The following is a 27,982-nucleotide window of genomic DNA, read 5'->3' as shown; positions in this document are numbered from 1 at the left end:
GGCTGCATTTTGAACAGAATATCGCTATAGCTATACTTCAAAGGCACAGTTAGCTTTTTTTTCCTCACATCAGCGGTCACGCGCCCTGTCCGTCTCTGCACATTAATTATTCCCACGGTCTCCAGATAGGCTGTTAATGCGGTTTTTTCGCGGTGCCCGCTGTTTTAATGCGTTTTCCGAGTTTCTAACAAATAATTCACTCTGTCTCGGGCGCGTGATGCACCGCAAATTGAAAGATGCCGCGAAAGAGCTCTTGAGTCAGGTGCACACACCTCCTCCGGCAAAAACTACGCACTCAGCTCTGTCTGCCTCAGACTGAACCGTTTTAGGCTCACGGAAGGAATAGGCGCATAATCTCAACGCGACAGCACGTTCAGCTCCTCGGTATTAACAAGGAAGACACGCGAAGGACTGCCATCCATGAGCTGTCGTGTCCAGTGACCCGCTGGCGATGGGATCTGACCGGCATACTGATCCGCTCCGCCAGCAGCGTCAGCAGCACCGGAGAGCGCGACAGACGCAAGAACGCCTCGCGCGCCACTTTGGTTTTCGTTAGAGTTGCTCTCTTTTTTTTTGCGTTTGTAGTATTTTGATGTTGGTCTCGTCGTCGCGCATGCGTTGCCGTGTAGTTGAATTTTCTGGAGCGCTTCTTCAGACTAAGTTTGGGCTGCTGCTTCTCGGTCGATGATGAGAGGGATGCTGATCGCTCGGGGTCACTGGCGCGCGGGGATCTTGTGTCTCCTTGTGCTCGTGGCTTTGACGGTGGGTCGTAGTCCGCCAGCGCACAGGTAAGACATAACGTGCTTGTGTGTTATCAGTCTGCCTGCATTCTCTGCGGAGCCATGTTAAACCAGCCTAAGATGGTTTGCTGGGCTTAGCTGGTCTCCCAGCCTATTGGCTGGTTTCAGAGAGGTTTGGGCACTTTTCAGACGGTCAGGCTGGAAGCCAGATGAGCATGAGCATGGCTGGGCTGAGGAACTAGCTAGACTAGCTTGGCCAGGCTGGTAGACCAGCTAAGATCAGGTTGGTCAGCCTAGGAGACAGTTTAAACCATCACTGCACTTGCTTCTTCAAGTCCTGGTTTCTTTGAGTCACAGTTTCTCAAGTATCACACTACTCTTCCACAGTGTAAACGAACCAAGCAACATGTCATATGTCAAAGTCACTGTGGATAAACTACTCAAAGGCTATGACATCCGTCTCAGGCCTGACTTTGGAGGTAAAGGCGTTATATTGATTTAAAACACTTTTCCATTCTCACTGATGGATGTGACCATTTTGATGGATCATTGACTGTCATCAGGCCATGTTGGAGAGATTGTGGTGTCTGTTTGCTTTGCAGGTCCTCCGGTTGATGTCGTTATGAGTATCGACATCGCCAGTATCGACATGGTGTCGGAAGTGAACATGGTGAGTCTAAAGGCTGCTCTGATTGTTTAATAGATGGTGGGCTATTAAGGAAGGGGACATCTCTGTCAACACAACCTATTAAGGCAGCAGTGATGGATAAAGTGGGAGAATAGACTAGAGTCTGCTGTTGTAGTCCACTCAGGAAAGAGCTACAGGCTACTGTTTTCTCTCCTGTTCACATACACACAAGCACAGCTGACTTTGAGATTAGAGAGGCATTGTGTTCATTTTGCATTATGATTGTTTTGGCATTGGAACTGAACTGACATAAGCCTTTACTCTGACTCAGCATAGAAGGACAAAATAAGCAGGAGCATGCACACAAGACCCCATATATGCACACCCACAGGTTGGAGTAGGTTGATGCTAAAACACAACAGTGATTTTAATGCCACTCTGAAATAGAAGTAAAGATGATTTTGATGAAGATGATCATGATGGTCAATGGTTCGTAGGTTGTGTAATTAGCTTAAATTTATTGGCCCATGCCCAATGAGTATGCTGTATATAGAGCAGCATTTCTCAACCTTTTTAACTGCTTTGCATTCCCCCCATTGTCCAACACAATATTCAAAGGATCTACCAAGAGCAAAGCTAATTATTGTAGGATCACAAACAAGCAGATCCGATGAAAATCAAGTGTGGGAAAGCTACTATCAACACAGGTGCAAAATGGGTTAAGACATTTTGTAGGGGTGTTAAATAATGGTGCAAATATGAGTAAACTGACTACTGATCTTGCAGCATTCATTTAACCTTGCCGGATTCATTTAAATACTCTCCTCCCATAAATTTTGTATCTGAAAGAAAACCTTGTACAAATGCATATGCAATAAGGCTAGCCTTTTCATTGCTAATGTTTCATTACATGTCTTTAGATTTTAACAGCAAAAGAGGGTTTGCGCAGGCACAATCTGTTAGTAAATCTGGCCCTAGGAGTGTTGATAAAAATAATTAACCACAATTATTTTTTCATAAGACTCTATAAGAGCAAAGATTCTACTTTGGTGTGCTCTTCAATTAAAAAAAAAAATATTGAGGGGAAAAAGGAATATTCTTTCAATGTACATATTGATTTCTTTGTGAATGAATTTTTAAAATAATGTGATTAATTAATCCTGTGACCTCTTTGGGAGTTCTGAAGGCCTCCAATGGGCCCCAGTCCCCTGTTTGAGAACAAACTGCTACAGAGGACATGTGAGCACCCTTTTGTCTCCCGGACGATCGCCCTGAACTGGAGATTAATGCAGATAATTTTCTTTTCAAAATGATAAGATAGTAGTAAGAATAAAATGTGTTCTGTTGTAGCCACTCTGAAGGCTGATGCACTCTGGGGGTTTTCTAGGATACTTCAGGTCTAAGGTTGAGGTTGGCACTTTTGTTGTGACAAGGTGTCACTTTGGCCACACTGGAAAAAGCTTTTTTTGTGAATTATGGATAGTGGGCCTGAACAAAAGCCATTTCTGTGGTGGTTTGTCATACATTAATTATTTTAGCAAGTGGGAGGCCTTTCAGGGATGACACATGATGGCGGGAGTTAGTGAGGCGCAGCAGAAAGATACTTAGCGTTGCAGCAGCTGCTTCAGGACTCACTGTGTCTAGAAATTCTGTTTCTATAGAAATATACATTTAAATAAAACCTAAAATGGTTAGATTAAATGTACAGTATATAGAAATACCACCTGGAGCAGTTTATGTCAGTTGTGGCAAAGTCAGGGTACAAGAAACCGTCCCAAAGGTAATTGTGGAGTTTGAAATGAATGATGAGTTATGAATTATTATGTAGAGTTGATTACATTCACTGTTGAAAGGGCGGAAGGAATCAAAGATCTGGTGTATCTTAAAGTGTTCTTATGCTCTGTTTTGAAGTTCTTTATCTCATCAGTTTCTCATGATTGCTTTTCATACCGGTCAATGGTGAATTTCACAAGAATTAATTTAGATGTGTTTGAATGTGATGTGAACAAAAGTCAAGTTTGGTGTGGAAGTTGCTGTCAGTTTTGTGGAGTATCTGCAGAGACTAGCATTAAAAAGGTGTAGCTTTCAACAATTTGATGTGATTTTAGGGAGGTAGGCTGAAAAAAAATGTGATTCAAAATAAGATTCAGCATCTTAATGGTTATTTTATTTAAAATCGCTGGATCAACATAAATACACCTACAAAACAATTTTAAAGGTTCAATCAGGTAGAAATAGAAATTTCAGGTTAACACTTTTCCAGTGTACCATATTAATTTTTCATTTACCATGTCTCTTACTGATTATTGGTTGAAATTACATATATTTGCAGATATTTGATAATTAATTAGGCCTACCTAATTTTAAAATCTAGATTACCTTTAATATTATGCCCACTTAAACTGTAGAAACACTACTAGTTCAGTAATACTATTTTTTTCTGAATATTATAATTTGATGCCTGAATTCACGTACCATTTAAAAAACTCTTATTTGTTTTTAATTGTAAGCGAATAAGCATATAAATTTAATAACAGTGATTTATTAGTTATCATCCATTAAATGAAAATAATTATCAGTTTATTGCTATCGGCCAGAATTTTAATATCAGTGCATCCCTAGTGCTTTTAGAAAATCAGATATTGAACACTCTTTGCCTCGCTGCAAACTCTCATCCCATTTTCTCCTGTTTGTTTGCTTGAAATGAAGACACACATACACTTCGACATGATTTTCATAACACTTCATGATTGAAGCGTCAGATATCGACAGATGTGTTTTCTTTTTCTTTGCTTTTTATAGCACAGAAAATCACAGGTTCAGAGAGCACTGCAATCCTTATCACAAGAACAGAAAGGTGATTTGGCGGAGAAGTGAGAAAAAGCAGAATTTAAATAGCCAATTTAGAAACTGCGTTAAACTAAAAGATAATCTACTGCAGCTCCCATAAGAATATTGCAGAAGGTCAGCTGTTCTCAGTGCTGTCACAGCTTCATAGCCAGCTCTTGTACGCTCCTGCATTGATTGTTAATGTACACTGCTGGTTACCTCAGTTGCCCTCGCTCACCACGTCGTGACTGCAGTGTGAGGATACATGTTAAGTTTGCAGTAAAAGATGCTCGATGTGAGAAGTGGACTCTTGGCTGCAGCGTGATGCTGGTGTTTTTGTTAACAGCTGGTGCGGACTTCAGCAAAATAGACTTCACTTTTACTTTCTCTGCTCACATTATAGGACTTATTGTAAATTATTAATCAGTGCATTATATTCAAAGAAAAAATTTATAGAGTATTTATAACAACAAATATAATAGGTTCATCTTTCCTTTTCTGATGTCACTTAGACCATGCAAGCTAATGCTCAGCTAACAAAAATATGTTCTAAGAACATTTTGCTAACATTCCCATTAAGTTATGAAAATGTTATTTCTGAATGTTTTAAAAAATGTTTTTTTTTTTTTTTTTTCGTGGTTACTTAAATGTTAGAGAAAACATCAGGATTAGTTCACTTCCAGAATAACATTTTTCTGATAATTTACTCACCCCCATGTCATCCAAGATGTTCATGTCTTTCTGTCTTCAGTTGTTTTTGAGGAAAACATTTCAGTATTTTTCTCCATATAGTGGACTTCAATGGTGGCTAATGGGTTAAAGGTCCAAAATGCAGTTTCAGTGCAGCTTCAAAGGGCTCTACACGATCGCAGCCGTGGAATAAGGATATTATCTAGCGAAATGATTGGTCATTTTCTAAAAAGAATAAAAATGTATATACTTTTTAACCACAAATGCTGGTCTTGCTCTAGCTCTGCAATGCGCATCTGCAACTTCACGCATTACGTAATCACGTTGGAAAGGTCACACACAGTTAGTTCTTCATCTGTGTACTTTGGTTCAAAAAGGTAGAGTAGAGTGAAAAACTCAATCTCATTTTCTCTTCCATCTTCAAAATTGTCAGACATTTTACCTTTTTTTTGTTAAGGACGTTTGACTGACTTTGCATGTTTGCTTTGTTAACACTGGGTCGGTACTTCTGTCACGCATGACCTTTCCAACATGACTACGTAATGTGTGAAGTCGAGCAAGACAAGCATTTGTGGTTAAAAAGTATGTAAATTTGTATATTTTAAAGAAAATGACAAGATTGTTTCACTTGATAAGACCGTTATTCCTCGGCTGGTATCGTGTAGAGCCCTTTGAAGCTGCGACTGAAGAAAGAAAGACATGAACATCTTGGATGATATGGGGGTGAGTAAATTATCAGGAAATTTTTATTCAGGAAGTGAACTAATCCTTTAAGGGAATGTGAAATTTTGCTGACATTATGAGAAATGTAATGTTTCATTTATATGTTCCGTGAACATTGTATGAATAACGTTTTGTTCCAACGTTTCGACATTATCATGACATTCTTAAAGACCAGGGAACTAACTTTCCATCAACATTAGTGGAAGAACATTTGAGACCCTTGCCAGAACATTAGCCAATGTTCTAAGAACATTCTTTGTTAGCTGGGTGGATAATATTAATCAATATACAAATGACTTGTTAAGCAATATTCATAACCAAATAACCTGATAATTGATTTACGTGCATTTGGTCTAGCTTCATTCTAGTTAGGGCTGTGTGTGTCTACCATATTGCATTTACATTCAGGTTTTTGAATAGATTCATATCAATTCCTACACCGTAAAAAAAAAAAGGCTTTTCAATTAATAAAAAAGCAGTTGCCTAAATAAACAAAGTCTGAATTCACATTGACTTTAATTCTGCAGCAACCTGCACCAAACCAAAGCAGATTGTTCTGCAGTGATTTCCTTTCCAGCTGTCCTTGTCCTCAGTCTCATAGTTTATTTTTTCTTTCTTTTTCTTTTATTCGCTACTTTTAATCCTGTTGTGTTCCACTCAAGTGAGTATCTCTCTCAGCCTCTACTCTTCTGTTCCTCTGTGATGTCTTCAGTGTGATGGGCACAGTGAAATGAGTTCATTTTAGACCGCACTGTCAGATAGGGCTGTGATACAGTAAAGTATGGCCTCCATTGTGTGTACATGTGTCTGATGGTGCGTTTCCTTTAGCATTTGCATTTGTATTTTTGTTTGTGTGTGTATCTGTCAGGGTGCTCTGTGAAGAAGTTGAGGTGCTGGAGTGATGATTTTAAGCGGTTGTCAGGGGCAACAGCTGCTTCTAATAATAGAAGCTGAAGGAGGCATTTGTCCTAAGTGAACCTGAGGCACACCCAACCTCTCTCTCTTTCTGTCTTCTGTTTTCTGCCGCACTCACATAAATACACTCAAATGTTGTCATATTCACGGGGCTGCACCCTTTCCGTCTGAAGAGCAGTTATGTGTTTTATTTATAAATAAAGGTTGATATTATTAGAAATATAATTTCCTTGATCTTTTGATGTAAAATTATTCAGAACAGTGAAAAATATTGTAACTTACTCTACTCAAAACTTCTAAAAAAGAACATTTGTAATATCACAGCCTGCAATTATTTATGTGAGAATTGTTTATGAACTGATTACATAGAAATATAGAATAATAACAGTAATCATAGTAATACATTTATTATACATAATTTTATTTTCAACACACAACCGTTCAAAAGTTTGAGGTTGATAAGATTTTTTTAAAGAAATGATACTTTTATTTAGCAAGGATGCATGAAATCGATTGAAAGGGACAGTAAAGACTTTTACGTAAAATATTTCTGATTTAAATAAATGATGTTCTTTTAAACTTTCTATTTATCTAAGAAGACTGAAAAAATATTCCACAAAATAAATATTAAGCAGCACAACTGTTTTCAACACTGATAATAAGAAATGTTTCTTGAGCAGCAAATCAGCATATTAGAATGATTTCTGAAGGATCATGTGACACTGAAAACTGGAGTAATGACTGATGAAAATTCAGCTTTGCATCACAGGAATAAATTACTGTCAGACCTGTGTCCTGTCTTGTCTTGTGGTTTTCTGTCTCATGCTCCTCTTGACTTAGTTTTCCCTCATGTATGCCCATATTTGGTTTTGTTCCTGATCCTGTCTTTATTGGTTCATTAATTCTGTCCCACCTGTGTTTGTTTAATTCCCTCGTTTAGTTGAGTATTTATAGTGTGTTCTGCCCCTTGTTTCCTGTCCGGTATTAACGTCGATGTCGTGTTCCTGTGTGTCTCTGCCTGTTCTGTGTTCCCTGGATTTTGAGTTTGGATTATTAAAGGACTGTTTATGTTAAGTTTATCTTCATCTCCTCGATTCCCTTGTGTGTGTGTGTGTGTGTGTGTGTGTGTGTGCTTATCGTGACAATTACATTTACGTCATTATTAAAATAGAAACATTTTAAATTGTAATAATATTGAAAGGTATTACTGTTTGTTCTGTATTTGTGATCAAATAATGGTAGTGTATGTCATAAGTATTATTCAGTGAGGTGAAAAGAAAAAAAGTATGATAGATACTATTATTCCTAACATCAAATGTGGGCAAATCTGCATGTATCATCTGTCCTTCCTGAAGGATCCCAAAGTTCTTGTCACTTGTTATATTTAACAAGATCTCAGTCATCTTAGTAGCTTTTACAAATTTCAGTTTAAGGTTTATGGATTCATGCAGTACATAGTCTCAGAATAAAAATGTTTTCAGGACGTTTTTTTTTCCCCCCCAAAGGCATGTTATGAAGTGATTGCATAGGCAGTTTTAAATCTGCAAACTGTGCTGGATGATGTGCGTGTGCTCTGTGAGAAGAATCTTAACTGAGACTTTGCAGTACAGATGAGTGTGGAGGAGCAGTAGTGCTGGGACAGGACCTACCTGCACCCCTTTAGGGCAACTGAAACATCTGAAGTGCTTTTAGTACATCACACATATGGAGAATACTAATTAATCAAATTTATTTTCATTTTTAATCATCACTGCTGTTCCTTTTATGTGTTTAATGAAAGATGTTGCATATTCCCTGGGTTAATATTGATAGGATCAAATTTTACTGCATTGCAGCAAACAGCGCCTTGTGCTAAACTGTTACTACACTAAAACACAAGAACATATATCTAGATCTATACTGCACTATTCAAATGCTTATAAAAAAAGGAAAATGAGAGAAATTAAATTGCTTGAAAAACATTTATTCAGTTGGGTATAATGTATTCTCAATATTTTATTTGTAATCACAGCAGGACAGATAGTCTCTTTAATTTGTTGTGTTATATTTTTACACAGTTTGTATCTTAAACTGGGGAAATAAATTGCACAGCATTCAGCACCGATTTCATGCTTTTCAGTTGAACCTAGAACAGCGGGAGATGCAACTGTCCTGTTTTGATCACAGCAATAATGTTAACATGGACTGGAACAAAGAAAATTTAAAAGTAAAAAGTAAACTTTTCACAATTGGTTCTGAATCTCAACTGTATGATTATTAGATGTGATATGGCCACAACAGTAAATGCTGCTTCTCACAAACTCAGTCTCTGCATGCGTTGGGAGTTTAACGTTCATTTGGGAACTTTGTTTACATCTGCATAATTTTCAAAATTTCTATTTTCAACATTTCTATTTTAAATATTATAAGTTGGGGGGTTGAACGTTAGAAAGTGAAGAGTTTAAGACAAACATATGTATTATAACTTGCAGAGTAGAATAAAATAGTTATAATTATCAAATATTTGTTGGTTACTTTGCATGTCACATGAACATAAACCATCATCGGATGTCAAATGTGAATATGCAAATTTGATGTCAAATTAATAAAATCTTAACTTAAAATCTAATTTTTGAGTAAGTATTTTGCGTCTCACAAAAAATTTGAGGAACCTCTGGTCTACAGTAATTAGTTCTCATTTAATACAGTCAGAAGTTGTTGTAATCCCCTCACCTATATCAGTGTTGGTTTTTTAAAGATGCATAAAGTTGATTCTGGACTGCATTAGCTCCGTAAATTAAAACGTGTCTTAAAACAGACACAGACAGATGCTGTGATTGTTTTATAGGGGTTTGTAAGTGTCTGTGAGAGACAGGGAGAATCCACTCTGTCTGTTTAACCTTCACTCTCATTTATCATGTTGGTTTAATGGGATCTCAACTTAATTTGTTTCACCACTTATTCAGCTGAGAAACGTGGTGACTGGGAGATGGAGTTTAAGCAGAAGCTCTGTGCAAATGTGGCTGCGGTTTTCAGCATAACCTTTGACTTTACAGTTAGTCCCAGCACATTTGGGATCTTAAGAGACTCTTTCCTTTTCACAGCAAACCTAAATGAAGTGCACTGTCATGTAAGTGGCAATTACTGAGAGCAGAGCAGTGTCTGAAATATGGATGTACTGTTGGAACGGGATCTAATTTAGTTTCATTTAAGTTGGTGATTTCACAGACTTGATTAACTTGACCTCAAAGCAATGATGAATGAAATCCAGCTTTATGTTATTGTGGAGCATGAAGCACCAGGGCCACGCAGTTGTAATAATTGTGTTGTTTTGTCTGCAAAGGAGAGCTTGTCATCTTGGATGATGCTTTGTGTTTTTACACATCTGGAGGCAGTGGCTGTGTGACCTTCAGCTGAGAAAAACTGGGTTAGCGAGGTCTTGGCTGAAGGGAAGGGAAGCTTAGCCTCGAGGTGGTTGACATCCACTTAGATATGTCAGAAAAGGATGCAGATGTCCTCCCTGAGATTACAAATGCAGATGAAACGGGGAACGAGATGCACAGCAGTGATAAATTTTAGTTTGTGACGTAATTACTTTGTTTGCATGCACGTTTTAACTCTTAAAACCACTGGAAACCCACACAATTTTCATTTAGCATTTTTATTCTTGTATGCACTGTACATACTTTTGCGCATTTTTGACTCTAAATTAACACTTAAAGTCATAAAAATGAATTTTATTGCATTAGATTCACAACACATTAAATCAAGTGAACTGCAAACAAAACAAGCAACTCAAGCTTTTCTCAGAACAATGAATGATTTTGCAAGTTATTTGAATTTTTATATGCTGTATTTGAGTAATTTTGAAGCTGTGATGTACAGAATAGCTGGTAATTAGCATTCGTCTCATGGTTTGCTTTATGTAACACAAACATGTTGTTTGGTTTCATGTATAAATAAGTGATAGAAATGGATAATTTTTATATTGAATTCATTTCATTTTGAATTCAGACGTAGATGGGTTTGTTTTTTCACAATATCAGTCTTTTGTTTTGTTTATGCTATTTCCTTGTTATGTGTCCGACTTGAATGCATGACTTCTTGTAATAATGGATGCCAGACTTGGAGGTCCGAGTTTTCCATGTATACTTAAAGGCAGTGATGCACATGACAACCAGAAAGACATTTTGAACTGTAAATTTAACATTTTATCATTTGAAACCAAATATGTTTTATTTGAAATATGTGCTTATGCTGTCTTTCTTTGCAGTAAATGCCACTTGTTTTTATATATTGTATCTAATGCAGTGACAATCTGGCATTAATGTGTACTTTGGAATTGATGAAATGAACAGTTTTTTGTGTTTTTCAGGACTATACCATCACCATGTATTTCCAGCAGTCTTGGCGTGATAAGCGCCTGTCCTACACAGGGATTCCTCTCAATCTTACTTTGGATAACCGAGTAGCTGATCAACTCTGGGTGCCTGATACTTACTTTATAAATGACAAGAAATCTTTTGTCCATGGGGTCACAGTGAAGAATCGCATGATTCGTCTGCATCCTGATGGGACTGTGCTCTATGGGCTCAGGTCAGTAAGTTTGTGTTTGTGCATCTTTTTTAATATATTTTTTGTGTCACTTCTTCTTTGTCTCATGCATTAGATTAATGTTTGGTTCTTTTGTGTGTGTGCATCTTTACATTAATCTCTGTCTGCATGTGTATGCTGTATTTTTAGCTGACCCTATTCCCTTGGCTGTCCTGATGGTGCTTTTTTCGATTTTAAAGCCCAGTGAGAGATGTGTATCCTGTCTCAGTCAGGGAATATAGGTTCTGTTTACCAAAGAAAGATGAGTGTGTCTTTGTCCTGGTTGAACCAGGCTATTCTGTCAACGTCCTATTCATCTCAATGGCAGTTTGCTTGGCTGGTGTAGAAGCCTTCTGGAAGAACACAATTTGAAATTTGACATCTATGCTCATGGAACCACAAATGTTAGTTTTTTTGTTTTTTTTTGTCTAAAGGCTGGCATAAACTACATGAATTTTGCCCCGATTTTCCTCCAGTTTACAGTTTGGATAAGTCGACGTTAGATGCCAAAGTCAGAGCCAGTCTGCAGATAAGAGTTGACAGAATTCATATAAAATCGTGTAGTGTATGATGGTCACAGACTCCGATTTTTCAGCTTCAGACTTTGATTCCATCCAGTCAGAAGATTCCAAACATGTTTGATATTTTCTGATGATTTTAGAACACATATTTTTTTCATTTGTCATGCATCTCCTAGCAACAGGGCACACATTTTTGTTGTGATTGGAACAACTTTAAAGTCTGGTAGTGTGATATCCTCAGTTGTTTAGTGTATGATGGCTAGTTTTTCCTCTGTGACTATTACAAAGTCAGTAGGTGTATGATGCCCAGTGTTTTAAATTCTGTTCTGATTTTAAAAGTTGCGGAGTGTATTCCAGCCTTAAGATAGATGTCAGCAATAAGCAGAGCAAAGTCTGAATCTGGACCCTGGATTGGACTACCTGGTCTCATGGCATTTACGTACCTGGGTGCACTTTTAAGCGTCACATGAAATACGTACCAATAAGTACATATCACTGCAGTTTCCAAAATAAGTGAACACTTTCACACAAATTTACAGAGTTGCAATTAATAAAGCTTAATTTTCGCACAATTACTTGAAGAATATCATGCTATGACTTCAAAACAATATTAATATGCTGGGAGATTTGAAAACTAATGCTTTTGAACGTTAGCATCGCACACATCCAGCTTCATATCTATGGGTTTTCATAGATGACAAGTTTGTTCGGTAGCTCACTGAGACGGACTTAGAAGACGAGAAGCACCGGTTCGAATCCAGTGTAACTATGATTCGAGAAAGCAGTTAAAATCTGCATAAAAGGAAGTTCAAATGGCACAGTTGCATCAGCTAATACGTTTTTATATCAGTTTTGCATTTGTTAACACTATCGGGTAGGTTTAGGGCTGGATTTGGTGTAGGGCATATTTTCAACACGATAGAGCATTAACCTTTAGCGACAGTCCCCGGATATTTGAATTCTGAACCGCCGCAATACGTATCTGAAGCAACGTAATAAAAAAACAGCAATACGTACCAATATCTACGTAATAAAAACGTGTCAGGGTTCACATATTGAACCTGTGTTTTAGCGCCACTCAGTGGACATTTCTATTTGAAACTGCGGTGAAACGTGCAGCAAGGTATGTAAAACGGTGTCGCACAAAAAGTGCGCAGAGGTACGTATTTTTATGAGACCAGGTTGGGATTGGACCCAGGGAGCAAATCATTTCTCATAAATAGTTATAAATAAATTTGTAAGAGAACAGAAAATGTAAATCATGAGTAAATTATATGTACTATTGTTCAAAAGTTTGGGTGTATTAATGTTTTTGAAAAAGTCAGACAATATAGTAAAAACAATATTACAGTAATATTGTTAAATATTATTATTTACTGTTTTCTTTATTTATATTTTAAAATGTAATTTATTTCTGTGATGGCAAAGCTAAATTTTCAGCAGTCATTACTCCAGTCTTCAGTGTCACATGATCCTTCAGAAATCATTCTAATATGCTGATTTGAGGCTTAAGAAATATTGTTATCAATGTTGAAAACAGTTGTGCTGTTCAATATTTTTGTGGAAACCATGATAATTTTTTTCAAGATGAATAAAAAGATAAAACAGAAAAAATAGAAATCTTTTGTAACTTCATAATTCTTTACTTAATCTTTTTAATCATTTTAATGTTTAATCAGTTTAATTGCTGAATAAAAGTAATAACTTCTGTGTAAAAAATCTGATATATAAGAAAATCATATATATAAAAAAAACATTTTTTAAGAAAAATAAATACGCTTTGATATCTTATGCAACTTTGCTTCTCAAGCTTCTATTACTGCGACTTAAAAAGAAAATAATTCAAAAAGTGTATCAGTTCTGGTATGTTAAAAAACTCTCTAGAAGAGAACTAACTTTCCCTTTCAGTCAGTCACGTTCGACGTTACATCATAGTGACTGACATAAATGGGATCTCGCCCGAGAGCCCAATCACCTTCGAGTGTTAACAAAACAAGCCAATGACAGTTGGCGTGCGTGCTTTGCCACGTGCACCCCGCCCCGCAGCGCGGGTATAAAAGGAGAGCGCGTGCAGACGCACATCAGCTTTTCGCTTCAGAGCCGAGCCTTCTGCGAATCTCCGAGAGTGTCTGCAAGACAGCTTGTGTGTTTCTGGATGTGGTCGTTTCCTGGCTTCATCTGACGGTCACGATCGCTGTGTCTCGTGCTTGGGCTCGTGCTAGCGCTCCCCAGACCATCTCGCTGGCTCACGAGAACCATCAGACTCGGCTATGCGATTCAATTCCCTCCCAAGTTCAGGGGTATTCGGTTAACCTCTGTGCTGAACAATGATGCTCCTGTCATGCGTGCAGAGATCGCGGTCCTGCTGTCGAAGGACGCGATACAGCCGGTCCCTCCAGCCGAGTTGAGGTCAGGGTTTTACAGCTCTTACTTCATCGTACCCAAGAAAGGCGGTGGGTTATGACCAATCTTGGACCTGCCCGTCCTGAACCGGGCCCTTCACAAGCTCCCGTTCAGGATGTTGACACAGAAACGCATCTTTCAATGCATCCGTCCTTGCATTGACTGCTCTCACATCAGCCCGCCCTTCTGGGAGAATGGCGACCCCACTCCGAGACTTGGAGACACTTTGGGGACACCCAGGTAGACCTGTTTGCCTCCCCGGACACGTCCCACTGCCAGCTGTATTACTCCCTGTCCGAGGGGACCCTCGGCACAGACGCGCTGGCACACTGCTGGCCTCGGGGCCTACGCAAATATGCGTTTCCCCCAGTGAGCCTTCTCGCACAGACCCTGTGCAAGGTCAGAGAGGACGAGGAGCAAGTCCTTTTGGTGGCACCATACTGGCCCAATCGGACTTGGTTCCCAGAACTGATGCTCCTTGCGACAGCCCCTCCTTGGCAAATTTCTCTGAGGAGGGATCTCCTTTCTCAGAGAGGGGGCACCCTCTGGCACCCGCGTCCAGACTTGTGGAATCTCCATGTGTGGTCCCTGGATGGGACGCGGAGGTTCTAGGTGGGCTACCTCCAGCGGTAGTAAACACCATCACTTCAACTAGAGCCCCGTCTACAAGACACGCTTACAGGCTGAAGTGGAACCTGTTCGTTGATCGGTGTACTTCCCACTGGGAAGCCCCCCGTAGATGCCTGATTGTGGTCGTGCTGTCTTTCCTGCAAGATGGGTTGGAGCGAAGGCTGTCTCCTTCCACCCTCAAAGTGTATGCTGCTGCTATTGCCGCACATCACGATGCAGTAGATGGCAAGTCCATGGGGAAGCACAATTTGGTCATCAGGTTCCTCAGAGGGGCCAGGAAGGTAAATCCTCCGCGCCCTCATCTGGTACCCTCTTGGGATCTCCCCTACGCAGAGCTTCAGGATCTCAGAACAGCTCTTTGTCTGCTTCGGAGGACAGCAGAAGGGAAAGGTTGTCTCCAAACAAAGACTTGCCCACTGGATAGTGGAGGCTGTAGTCCTAGCTTACCAGGCCCAACGCTCACTGTGTCCCCTCGGAGTAACAGCACACTCTATGAGAGGTGGGCATTTGGGCATTGGCGCGGGGCGCCTCGATAGCAGACATCTGTAGAGCTGCCGACTGGGCAACCCCTAACATGTTTGCGAGATTCGTGTAGAAATCTCCGTGTAGAGCCTGTGTCTTCCTGTGTACTCGCCTCAGGTGGCCAGTAACACCGGACCCGCTCGGTGTCGATCACGCTTGCTTCTGAGTTCAGTTCCCCTTGGCGAATACTGTTGAAGTTCCTCCCACACCCTTGGCAGTCAGGCGTGGATAAGCACCAGACGCCAGGTCCAGCACTCGTGTGTTTGCCCAAGTTCAGCCCTTGTGCTGGGCTAGGTGCCCGTGTGTAGTGATTCCCCTTCGGGTGATCCCACATGTGTATTCTTCCATGGTACGGCTCCCCTCACAGTGAGCCTGTGTCTTTCCCTGCCAGAGACCTTCTGCCGTCTCTGCTGTGTATTGATCTCACCCCAGGCTGGCTGAGTCTACCTCAGAGACTTCCATATGTAGTACTGCCCTTGGCCAGTCAATATGTGTAATCTGCACATGGTACCTCCTTTACGCAGGATGTGGGTTCTGTAGCGTTCCCCTACTTAGGTACGCTTTCCCAGTGTTATCCATACCTACTGTACGGAACAGCAGTGGCTCTCATCTCTGCCTAAGCCCTGTCCTATCTTCCGTCCCAACTGGTGTGGGGGGACTTGCCGGCTTCCGCAGGGCATCGGAGGGGGTCAGCAATAGTGGCCTTTTCATAAGGATCCCATTTACGTCAGTCACTATGACTTAACGTCTAATGTGACTGACTGAAAGGGAACGTCTCGGTTACATATGCAACCCTCGTTCCCTGAAGGAGGGAATGGAGACGTTACGTCCCGTCTCCACAGTTGAGGTACCACCACTGTATGGCTGGGGCACACAGTCTCGGATCCTCAGCGAAAAACTGATGTCCGTCTGCACGCAAAGCACACATGCCAACTGTCATTGGCTTGTTTTGTTAACACTCAAAGGTGATTGGGCTCTCAGGTGAGATCCCATTTATGTCAGTCACTATGACGTAACGTCTCCGTTCCCTCCTTCAGGGAACGAGGGTTACATACGTAACCGAGACGTTCAGTAGTCACTATTAAAAATGCCAAAACATAAAATATTGATTAATTCAAGTCAAGATTCATGTCTTTCTGCAGAGGGAAACTGCTTTCCCTACATAGTGCAGGGTTATATATGCAGGTTTTGTCTGGCCGATATTCCCTCTCTCTCCATCTTGCTCAATACTGTATAATTTATATCTAATGTACTATGCCTGAGGGGTATGGACATGTGCTGCTCTATAGCATTGTGCACCTATGAGTGTGTCTATAAATATATGTGATAACTGAGTAGATAACCATCTCTCTGCCCCTCAGAAAAACAATGCAGTATAATAAGGTAAAAATAAAGTGTGTTTTTAGGGGTGGAAAGGAAACGTGTATTTATCATTTAACAAACGTGTATTTGTTAGGAAAATGTGCTTTATACCAAAACTCATCCAGGACTGCAGATTGAAGAAGCAGTTCCATCATAAGTTGTCTAAAAGTGCAGCAGTCACGCACTGAAAGGCCACCGCGTGTGTGTTTCCGTGTTAATTAAAGCTCAGCGTAATTAAGATCCAGCCAGAGGCATTTCAAAGAGGGGCTGCAGACATGACTGAGACGGCGTTAAGGCAATTACACAGGAGAGGAATAAAAAGGGATGAAACATGAGAGTGGTATAAAGAACGCAGTGTTTCTGCAGTGATGTTTATCCAGCAGCTTGTGAGAGAACATTTCAATGACGTGTGAGAAAACGATAAGCAAATATTAGTGCGTATTATCGGCCAAGTACTTCCATCTATTTCTCTTAACGCTAGTTGATTGGAAGATGATTACATTTGTTATTTTGTTATATGAAGAAGTACACGTGCTTGTCAAATCAATATTAGTTTAGCATGAATTAAAGTTCTGCAAAGCTTTCCTGAGCAGCCAATGCTTTGAATATAAATCTCATTACAGGTGGAAGCAGGTGGCTGTAACACCATCTGCTCTGAAATGTACAGCTTAAATGTTTCACTTGCCTCCTCTGACATCTGGACAGTGTTCACACTTTCTAAAATAATGGAAGTTTGTTTGATCAGTTGGACTCACACTTACTGTAACTGTAGATCCATTAAGCAACTGCATGATTATAATAGTATTGTGTTGTGTTGTTTTTCACCTCATATCTGTAGGATAACTACCACAGCTGCTTGTATGATGGATTTGCGCAGATACCCGCTGGATGAGCAGAACTGCACGCTGGAGATTGAAAGTTGTAAGTGCTGTTTGTGGTTTAACCTTTAACAACCATGAATCAGTTGGCTTAATCACAGTTTATAATATATGTGACCCTGGACCACAAAACCAGTCATAAGGGTCAATTTTTTGAAATTGAGATTTATGCATCATCTGAAAGCTGAATAAATAAGCTTTCTATTGATGTATGGTTTGTTAGGACAATATTTGGCTGAGATACAACTATTTGAAAATCCGGAATCTGAGGGTGTAAAAAAATCTAAATATTGAGAAAATCGCCTTTAAAGTTGTCAAAATTAAGTCCTTAGCAATGCATATTACTAATCAAAAATTAAGTTTTGATATATTTATGGTAGGACATTTACAAAATATCTTCATGGAACATGATTTTTGGCATAATAAAAAAAATCGATAATTTTGACCCATTCAATGTATTGTTAGCTATTGCTACAAATATACCCGTGCTACTTATGACTGGTTTTGTGGTCCAGGGTCACATATGTCAGTAATAACTGTGGAAAAACCCTATATGAAGATTATTCAAATTCATTATAGTTTTGTACCTGATGAAAACATAGAATAGACAAAAAGTGGCTTTTGAATCAGTATTTTGTTTAGTTCCATAGTTCCAAGGAACATTCACAAACAAAGTCGTGAAGTTGTGTGGTTGGAACTACAGCTCTGTGACCTGTGATTAGAAGCATAGTTTCTAGTTAGTACGATGTGGATGTAGATCATGCTCTTGAGCAAAATAAGCAAGCTAACATGCTGTACAATCTATTTCTTTCATATACGCAAATTTCATTTTAAATTTTTAGTTTTGAAAGCTTTGAGAATGAAAGCTTTGTTTTTGAAGAGTGTGCATGGGAAAATATGTTCTACTAACCCGAGGGAACCCTCTGTATGACATAAGAGGAAACTGCGATTGAATCAAACATCTGAAAATAAAGCAAAACAACAGAGAACAAAAATAGCAATTTAGTCTTCCAATGCCATGCTCATTATTTACAGCAATAATCTGACACTAATTAGATCTCAGTTTGCAGAAGTTATTACTCCACCATTATTGACAACAGTTTTATATTGTTGAACCAATGTGGTTCGAACAACTGATGCGTGACCAGAGCTGGGTAGATTACTTACAAATTGTAGTCTGTTACTGATTACAGATTACTTTATGAAAACTTCAGTCAGTAACGTAATCTAGGTTACTTTAGGTAATGTATTCTGACTACTTTTTAGATTACTTTTAGATAGCTTTTTTATTAAAATTGTTTTAAACTTAAAATTAAACATACTATATTGATATAAAAAAGTAAAGAGAAAGAATTCCTTGAAATATTTTTTTCTTTCTGTCTGTCTTTGTGAATATACACAGTAGAAAGGAACATTTTTAGAAAGGGAAATTTCAAAGAAGAAAAAAAGAAGAATTAGGGAGAATCAATAAATTATGAACAATTTACAGCCATTGTGTGAATATGTAATCATGTAATCCATAAAAAAGTAACTAATCTGATTAAGAGAATTTTAAAATGTATTATAATCTAATTACAATTACTTAAATTTTGTAATCTGATTATGTAATCCAGATTACACGTAATACAGTCTGTGAAACAGTCGTGACTAGTTAATTTTTCCAGAGATGCATATACTATGGTGGTTAAGAAGGGAATTACGCCCGTTGTATGGGAAATGCACCCCAGGGCAGACTCTGGCGCCATTCACACAGGACATGTTGTTGTATTCTGTCTGTGTTTTTTTTTTTTTTTTTTTTTTTTAATTATGTACATGCAGCTTTTGCATCACATCTTTTTCAGCGTCTTATGTATTTTAAGACACACACGTCCTGGACTCTGTTACTTGCTGTTCTTAACAATATGAGCATGTCCTGTGTGAATGGCATCACCTCTGAAGAGGTTAATATAGTAATATAGTAAATATAGTAATTCAAGCTTGTATTGCTCCTTAGGTAGGAAAATTGTCTCTTACGTTTTTCACATTATTCTTTTTAATTAACTGCACTAAAAATACTGTATATATAGAATTAATGCAGAAAAATGTTTTTATACAACACACAACTAATACATCCTAGATCCTACCAACAAGATAGTCCAGTTCTCACTGAAAGTATTACATAAAGATGCTGAAATTTCTTTATTGCATGCAATTGCAAGCAACAGTTGCATGACAATGCAGCAAAAATACTGGTGCAATCAGTTGTGTAATCATAATGCATTTATGCATCATCTCATTTATCATGAAAAACACCTGCAGAGAATCTGGCTGTGCTGACTAATCTCTCTGTTTCATCTTTCTAAGTCTCTGCGACTGTCTTACTCTGTCACTCTTTCTTTTTGCTCTTTTTCATCTCCTCTACTCCATCTCTTTTGCACTTTGTCTCTCTCGGTGTGACAGACAGTGTTTGTAATTGGGCGTCTGCTCTGTTGGGCAGACAGCTGTAGCCCTGTGAGGCTGCTGTCATGTCAGAGCTCTGAGATGCTTATCACAGCATGAAATAAAAACCACAACATCACAGCAGACATAAAGCATGTCACTTTCACACGGTAGACATAAACCATGCCACCTTCACCACATACACATCATTCAAGATCAGACTTACTGTAATGTAGGCAAAAATACTTTCCACAAGTAGGGTGTTCTTAAAGAGATAGTTCACCCAAAAAGGAAAATTCTGTCATTTACTCACCCTCATGTTATTTAAAAAAAAATAACTTACTTTCTTCTGAGGAACATAAAATATTTATTAAGAATGAATCTATTTTCAGTGACTTCGCTATACAAAACATTTCTAAAAATATATTCTAGTGATTTTAATAATTGATGACAGTATTATCCTTTTTGGGAGAAATAACCCTTAAAAAAAATCTGGGGCTGTATGTATAAAGCCACTCAGAGTAAAATTTTAGTCCTAAGTGTGTCAAAATTCTAAGAATTACATCATTTTACTGTTATTCCTAAGAATTAGAAGAATAAGAGTGATTCATAAAGGTTCCTAAGAGTTAAGAGTAGATCTCAGCTCCTAAATTATTTAAGAGAGCTGAAGAGGTCTCCTAACCTAGTTAGGAGTAACAAGATGGCAGCAAAGAGGAGGAGACAAACACTTTCCAGCAAAGATATGACATATTGGAGTTATATGATGATATTGTTACACGGATGTGTGGTTGTGGCATAGATTGAGTCGATAAGAGAGAATGATGAGAGAACAAATGGCTTCAACTCACTTTTCCATTTTATTAAACTTAATTACCGACACAAAAGAGGGAGAACTCAGGACTTATAAAGGGGAGCGAACAAAAGAACAAAACAACATAATCAAATTCAGGTGGAGACAATCAAACGATAATTAACTAATGAGGGCAGGAACTAAACCAAATAAGGAAAACGGGGATCACAGACAGGCAGACATGTAACAGATATGGAGTTGATAAAATGATACAAACTTGATTGTCAAGATCAAACATTTTTTTTTTTTTTTTTTAACTGAAAAAGTAAGAAATTTAATAACCTCTTCCACACAACAAGTCAATGCTCTAACTGCAGAAATGAATGTAGTAATTACATTTCTTTTGGCTGGAAAATTGGAAAAATGCTTGAAAGCACCGGTGATAACACTGTAAGCAGGGTCTTGCATATTGTAAGACTAACGCCACCAAACACAACGGTGGTCAAAAGTGATGTGTGGATTTTTTATTTATTATTATTTTTTAATGACCCCACATTTCATTTAAACCATCAAAATACAAAGGACAAAAAAACACTGACCAGTGTTGCCAACTGCTTTCAGTTGAAAGTAACTAAAACTGGTCACTTAACGTTGCTAGATGACCTCATAAAGATGAGTTCACTGATCTATATTTATATTTATATAAAATATTAACTTGCCTTTATGATGTCATGGGAGAGACTTGGAATGTAGATAAGGTTTGTCCAAAAAATTGATTTTGTTGCTAGGCTTTTGAAAAAAAGTCTCTAAAGGGCTGAGGAAGTCATTAATGCAAAATGTGGAACAGCTAAATATTATGGTTTTGTTAGTTGACTTAATATTTAAATAAAGTATTTTTACTACAAGTGATTTGAATATCAATTTAGTTTATGCAATAATACAACACTGTTATTTTGGTACAGTTAACAGGCTAACAATCATTTTGGGACAGTCATGGGACACCCTATTTGTATAAAACAGCGACAATTAATCAAACATCACAAATTTGACATGCAGTTTTAGATTCAAACATTAAAGAGGAGAGGACTTCAAATGACGGAAAAATTCAGAGAGCATTGCAGAGCGGGATGAGTAGACTTCATGAAGATTATCGCTGTGCTTCAGTCACTCAGGACTCTAGGCTGATGTTTTTTTTTTTTTTGATTGAACTTAATGAAGAACAGGGAGAATTGACTATCACAAGACTTCATCCTCTAATTAAGCTTTAATGTTCTGCAGTACTGTGCTCTCTTGGAGATAAGCGCAGAGAGTCTACAGGGACAATCTTGTCAGTTAGACCTGGACCAGACCTCTCACAGAAGTGTTCTCACTGCAATCACATTCTGATTTACACTACTGACAACACAGTCTGTGGGAATGTGAGAGAGGCAGCTTTTCCCATGCTGTTTTGTGACTATAGGTGTATTTATGAATGTTTCTGTCCCTCTTTTGTCTCTCAGATGGCTACACCACAGATGACATTGAGTTCTACTGGCAGGGAGGAAGTTCAGTGACGGGGGTGGACAACATTGAGCTGCCGCAATTCTCTATTATTGATTATAAAACACTGTCTACGAAAGCGGTGTTTGCCACAGGTACAGTGCACTCCCTCCATGTTCATGAGATGAATAGACTTTTTTTGGAGATGAGTCAGCCCTCCTCTGTCCTTCAGAACCACTGATTACCTTCGGTTCATGTCAGTTTAAAAATCAATCTTTCAAATGAAGTTGTTTTTTATTTGTAAGCACAGAAAAATGATATGTGTGTAGTTGTAAAGACATGATGCAGTTTGCTGATACATAAAGTCCGGTCCAATATGCAGCTTGTTCTTGCCAAGACCCACCCAGTTAGACAGGAATCTGACATGTTAAACGGCCAACCACAATGTATACTGTGTATACCCTCAGTAAGATTTTTTTTAACAAAATTAATTCTTTTATTCAGCAAGGATACATTAAAATTCATCAAAAGTGACAGAAAATACAATGTTATAAATGTTTCCTGTTTTAAATCAATGCTGTTTTTTTTTTTTAACTTTCTATTCATTAAAGAATCCTGAAAAAAAGATATTCTTGTTTCTATAAAAAATATTAAGCATCAAATCAGCATATCTTAATAATTTCTGAAGGATCATGTGACTTTGAAGACTGGAGTATCGGCTGCTAAAAATAGTAATGATATTTCACAATATTACTGTATTTTACATCAAATAAATGCCTTGTTGAGTGTAAGAGATACATTAAAATATCTTACTGACTCTTTGAATGCTTGTATTTTAAGGTTTCTCATCTGTGTGTTTCGTGTACTATACTGACAGTACTTTCATTTCTCACTTTCAGGGTCATATCCTCGTCTGTCTCTCAGTTTTAAACTGAAGAGAAACATTGGATATTTCATCCTGCAGACCTACATGCCCTCAACATTGATCACCATCCTGTCTTGGGTCTCTTTCTGGATCAACTATGATGCTTCCGCTGCAAGAGTTGCACTAGGTGTGTGTTTGTGTGTGGACACTTTCATCGCACTTTCTCTTCACCTCAGTTTTTCCAATACTTCTTACTGTAAATTTACTTTTGATGTCAACCAGTTTCTAAATAAGCTTTTTCAAACATTGTAATACTGACTCTCTTTAGGAATCACCACCGTTCTGACTATGACCACAATCAACACTCATCTTAGGGAGACTTTACCTAAGATCCCTTATGTGAAGGCCATAGACATCTATCTGATGGGCTGCTTTGTCTTTGTGTTCCTGGCCTTGCTCGAGTATGCCTTCGTCAACTACATATTCTTCGGCCGTGGTCCACACTTACAGAAGAAAGTGGCAGAAAAAGCTGCAAAAAGCAACAATGAGAAGAGTCGCTTGGAGAGTAACAAAGTTCAGGTGGGTCTAGGGATGCACCGATCCGATACTGGCGTTTTCTGCCGGATTGGGTATCGGTCAGACGAGACCGATCCAAATCCGATATTCTGCGTATACTATTCTGTTATTTTTAAGCCCCACGAAAAAAAAAAAAACATTAAGCACCATAAAGTTCTTGTGCACTATATTCCAAGTGTTCTAAAGCTGTTCCATAGTTCAGTGTTAGGTACAGATGAATATTTAAGTCAAGTTCACATAAACTCTTCTCTCCGCTGCGGCTATCTGTCATTCTCCATTCAGCATTCAAACTGTGTGTCGTGTTTGGTTACGACAGTCAAAGCAATGAAACTCTTTCCAAGAGTGCACAGTAACTGAAGTTTAAAACTGTTAAAAGAAAAGGCTCAATATACCATCACACAGATATAATATACTATGCATCAGTATCTCCTCTCTTTGTGCTTTGAACCCTTCTATGCAGAGTGCTGTGTTATACATTAGCACTTTGTGCCACTCTGTATTGAACCTTTCGTATTATAATACTTTTGCGCAATGAAAGAAGATTAATAGCCTTTCTCGTTCTATCCTATCAGAAGTTGCTGCCTCCATTACTGTGCTATACATTTAAAAGAAATTATAAATAAATATATTTACTTGTTTTTAATGAATGCATTTTACACCAATACAAAGGGCAATGTAACTATTTACCAGATTTATTCCTACACTTATTCAGTTATATTTGTTCCCCGTTAAATAGTGTTATTACGCTAAATGTTTAGATTTTATAAAATTATTGTGATTTTTCTAGAATAACTTTTTCTGCTGAATTATCCACTAACCTAGTTTATAATAGTATTTTTGTCATAGATTTTGATTATATATTTTTCATTTGTTATTTTTCTTTAAAATGAAGTTGTCTATATTTAGTAGATTGTGTTTAACACACAAAACACTGATGTATAGAAATTCTATGTTGATTAAATAAACAGTATCGGCAGAGACTCAGAATTTTTGGTATCGGATCAGATCAATTAGTTTCTGGAAAAATGATATCGGTGGGTCTTTGACCCTTTGACCTGTTCTACATGTACTTCAAAGTGCACCAATTAATTTTTTCATTACACTGTAAAAAATGATTTTTCAAAGTTTTTGTTAGTTTTATCTCTTACCTCCAAGCTTACCTCTTTTCATTGCTTATATACTCTTTTTTTTTTTTTCCATTAAAGGTTGATGTCCATGGAAACATTCCCCTGACAAACCTTGACCTGCGCCTTAGCGGGGCAGAGATGTTAGGTGCTCTTGGGGACCCGAGGAACACCATGTTCTCTTATGATAGTGCCAGCATCCAATACCGTAAGCCCCTTACAGGTCGGGACCTCTACGGCCGGCCCACTGCCCCTGTCGAGAGGCCAATGGCACGAAAAAAGAGTCGTCTAAGGAGGCGAGCCGCTCAGCTAAAGGTGAAGATTCCAAACCTGACAGACGTAAACGCCATCGACAAGTGGTCACGTGTCATCTTTCCCATCACCTACACCTTCTTCAACTTAGTATACTGGTTGTATTATGTCCACTAGGGAGCAGCACTGACTCGACCCAGCCATTCACACATCAGGTCAGGCTCTTACCCTCCTTGTGGTTTTGACTGTCAGTCAGACAGGAGGAGGAGGTGCATTCTGTAGCTAGCACTTCTCTGTAAATTATTAAACTATAAAGAATATATCATATAAATCTATATTATAATTTTTAAATAAGACAAAATAACTTAAAATATCTACCCAACCTTTAAAGCTGTTTATTGTAGATTATGTCACAAATATTAGTTTAAAAATGTCTCAGATTTTTGCACTTTGCTTCTGTAGGATCAGTTTCACTGACTGCAGAAAGTACAGCTTCACAATGGGGAGAAAAAGGCTTTTCTGACCTGCAGCTGTAGACAGGCTTAAATCTTTAAAACAGCATTTGGAAGTTGTTTTCATCGTCCATCTTGCATATATTAGAGGACTGAAGGTCTTAAAGGGATGTTCTTGGTTTGTTACAAGCTCTATTGACAACATTTGTGGTATAAATTTCAATACAACAGAAAATAATTTTAACTAATCCCTCAGGTTTTATAATTGCAATTGGGAAAAGAAATACAAATGACTTTTGTCTGGTACTTTTATACCCAGTAGATTTTTATTAAAATTGTATCCCTTTGTTTTACAACAATGCAAGCATTTGGGTATTTTGTTTTATTTTATTTTTTAGAAAACCAATAGTTATTTAGTATAGTGAAATTGTTTCTGTTTGAGGTCAATATGACCCTGGCAAAAGATTAGGAAAAGTCTAATTCTGCTTGGTATTTGCTGTATTAGTATTTAAATGTGGCTACAGTAAGACACTTTACATAATAATACCACATAACATAAGTTATTCATATTGGCATGCCATGCTTGGAAATATGGACAATATGCTCATGGATACCTGAAATTGATGTGAAAGTTGTACACTGCAAGACTAAATGTGCAGTCTCGTATACTTTTATAGTTACTGAAGATAAGTTCATTTACCTCCAATAGTAATCCCTTAAAAAGTAATTTTATAGTCAATTGTTGGAGCTTAACTTGAACGAAAACCTGGAACATTCCTATAAAATCAAGACCTTCTGCCCCAGTTTAGACACATCACATACTGTAGATTAAACCTGTTTGTCTTAGTAAGATTTTAGCTACTCTGCTACCAAGAAATGGGCAAAAGAGCTCATCATCTGGGTTACACTATTTATAGGGCTTGGTTAAGACTACACTTAAAAAAAATATTATCTGTCTATATGTAACACACTTGTTCTCTATTATCAAATGTAGTCAGCCTGCCAGGAACGGATGTCCTTACATCAGCATGACGACACATGATGACAAGCAGGATATGAGTTTAAAGTCCTCACAGTATGTAAATTTGTACATTAAAACATATCAGGTATTGAAAGATGATGTCATCATGTTTTTCTCTACTCTTTCTTATAAACCAACAAATCCTGCATATTTCATTCATAGCAGCAGTTGAATTTTATACTGTAAAACCCAATATATAAAATCCAAATCCATTAGCAAGAGATTAAAAGACAAAACGGTTTCAGGAAAGTGATATATTAGTTTCTGTTGTTCAGTATTTGACTCAGAATCCTAACATTATTGCAATCTAACTGTAGCTATGATTTTATATATATGCATTGTTTTAGGGATGTAGTTATAACTATTTATATAGGAAGTGACTTCACAGTATTTACCTTACACATTTGCATTTAGCTTTAAACTGTGCTATTCACTGTGAGTTATATATTATCCAAGCTCACCAAAATGGCTAATAGGACTTAATAACAAATTAGATTTTTCTTCTTTATGGCTAAACTTGTGCCTTTTAAGAAAAAAACAAACAAACATGTATTTTACAGGGTTTAACATACAACAACAGAGTAGAAATATTCTGAATGGATTTCCACTTTTCTATAGAACAAATATAACTTAAGGGTGCCACACATAATCAAAATTAAAGGTACTTTCAAGGGCTTTTCCAATGCCCTGCATTAATATTCAGTATAATATTAGAAATAAATCAAATGCGTTTGGCATGTAAATAAATTGCTTGCATTGCAGCACTCTTTTTGTTTCAGTGACAATCTGACTGGGACATGAGCTGCTCAGTTTGTTGTCCAGGAGTGAATTAACTTTATGAAATTCTCCATTAATTCTAATCAAATACTGGCAATGTAAAAAACAAAGCATATTCACACGCTCCAGCCAGAATCAGCATGAATACACAAACACGTGCACATAAAAGTGAAGTTATATTTAACTTTTGATAGGCCATCTATCATTCATACATGGTGTTTTGGCTTGAGATGCCTACAACAGCAAATGCCAAAAAAAGAAGAAAAAAAAAGAAAAGAAAAAGTATTTTTAAAAACAGTATCCTATTATCTGTGTATGATTTCTGTAATTTCACTCATGCTATTGGCCAGTGCACTTTCGAGCAGATGTGGAGTGTGTCGAAGGAGAATTTACGGTCACTGAATAAGACAGGGTGTTTGTATTTGAGTTTATGTATTTAAGCCTAGGACTGCAACCACAGTTGTTCTTAAGGATACTTTATTTTAAATCATAGACATTTAAATAAAATATCTCACCAAACATAATGTGAAGAGCTGATTTTTGTACTCGATTGCTTTGTTGTTGCATTACCACATGGCATTGGTGTTTTGTGAGCTGGGAAGTCTAATAATCAATGATGGACACTGAATTAACTGGGAAATAAATAAAAAAAGGGTTAATTGTTCTCATAAACCAATCACCCTTGGCTCTTCAGGGAATGGACCTATTAAGATGATCTGACAGTAATGAAGACAAAATTCCATTCATACAACACACTTGATTTAATCCACTTCAACATGTGCACAGCAAACCTATTAATCAGGATTACAAGTGAA

General features: G+C 37.8%; 1 protein-coding gene across 3 annotated transcripts; it reads left to right on the top strand.

The window, feature by feature from the left end:
* The first annotated feature begins 88 nt into the window (after positions 1–88).
* Positions 89–27,933, top strand: gabrb1 (gamma-aminobutyric acid type A receptor subunit beta1). 3 transcript variants are annotated; one of them, XM_058795211.1, is made up of 10 exons: positions 89–788; positions 1,128–1,219; positions 1,343–1,410; positions 10,880–11,100; positions 17,374–17,456; positions 22,121–22,255; positions 23,000–23,152; positions 23,294–23,544; positions 24,747–24,980; positions 26,364–27,933. In XM_058795211.1, the coding sequence occupies exons 1-10, from the start codon at positions 685–687 to the stop codon at positions 26,409–26,411; spliced, it is 1,389 nt and encodes a 462-aa protein (XP_058651194.1). In that variant the 5' UTR covers positions 89–684; the 3' UTR covers positions 26,412–27,933. The 3 variants fall into 3 exon arrangements, with proteins under 3 accessions (XP_058651194.1, XP_058651193.1, XP_058651192.1); XM_058795210.1 differs by having other exon boundaries at positions 24,747–25,132; XM_058795209.1 differs by having other exon boundaries at positions 24,747–27,933.
* Positions 27,934–27,982: the final 49 nt, after the last annotated feature.

The sequence above is a fragment of the Onychostoma macrolepis genome, chromosome 13 (genome assembly GCF_012432095.1).
Source record: "Onychostoma macrolepis isolate SWU-2019 chromosome 13, ASM1243209v1, whole genome shotgun sequence".
Taxonomy (NCBI): Eukaryota; Metazoa; Chordata; class Actinopteri; order Cypriniformes; family Cyprinidae; genus Onychostoma; species Onychostoma macrolepis.
This window is presented reverse-complemented; position numbering and strand designations above follow the sequence as displayed.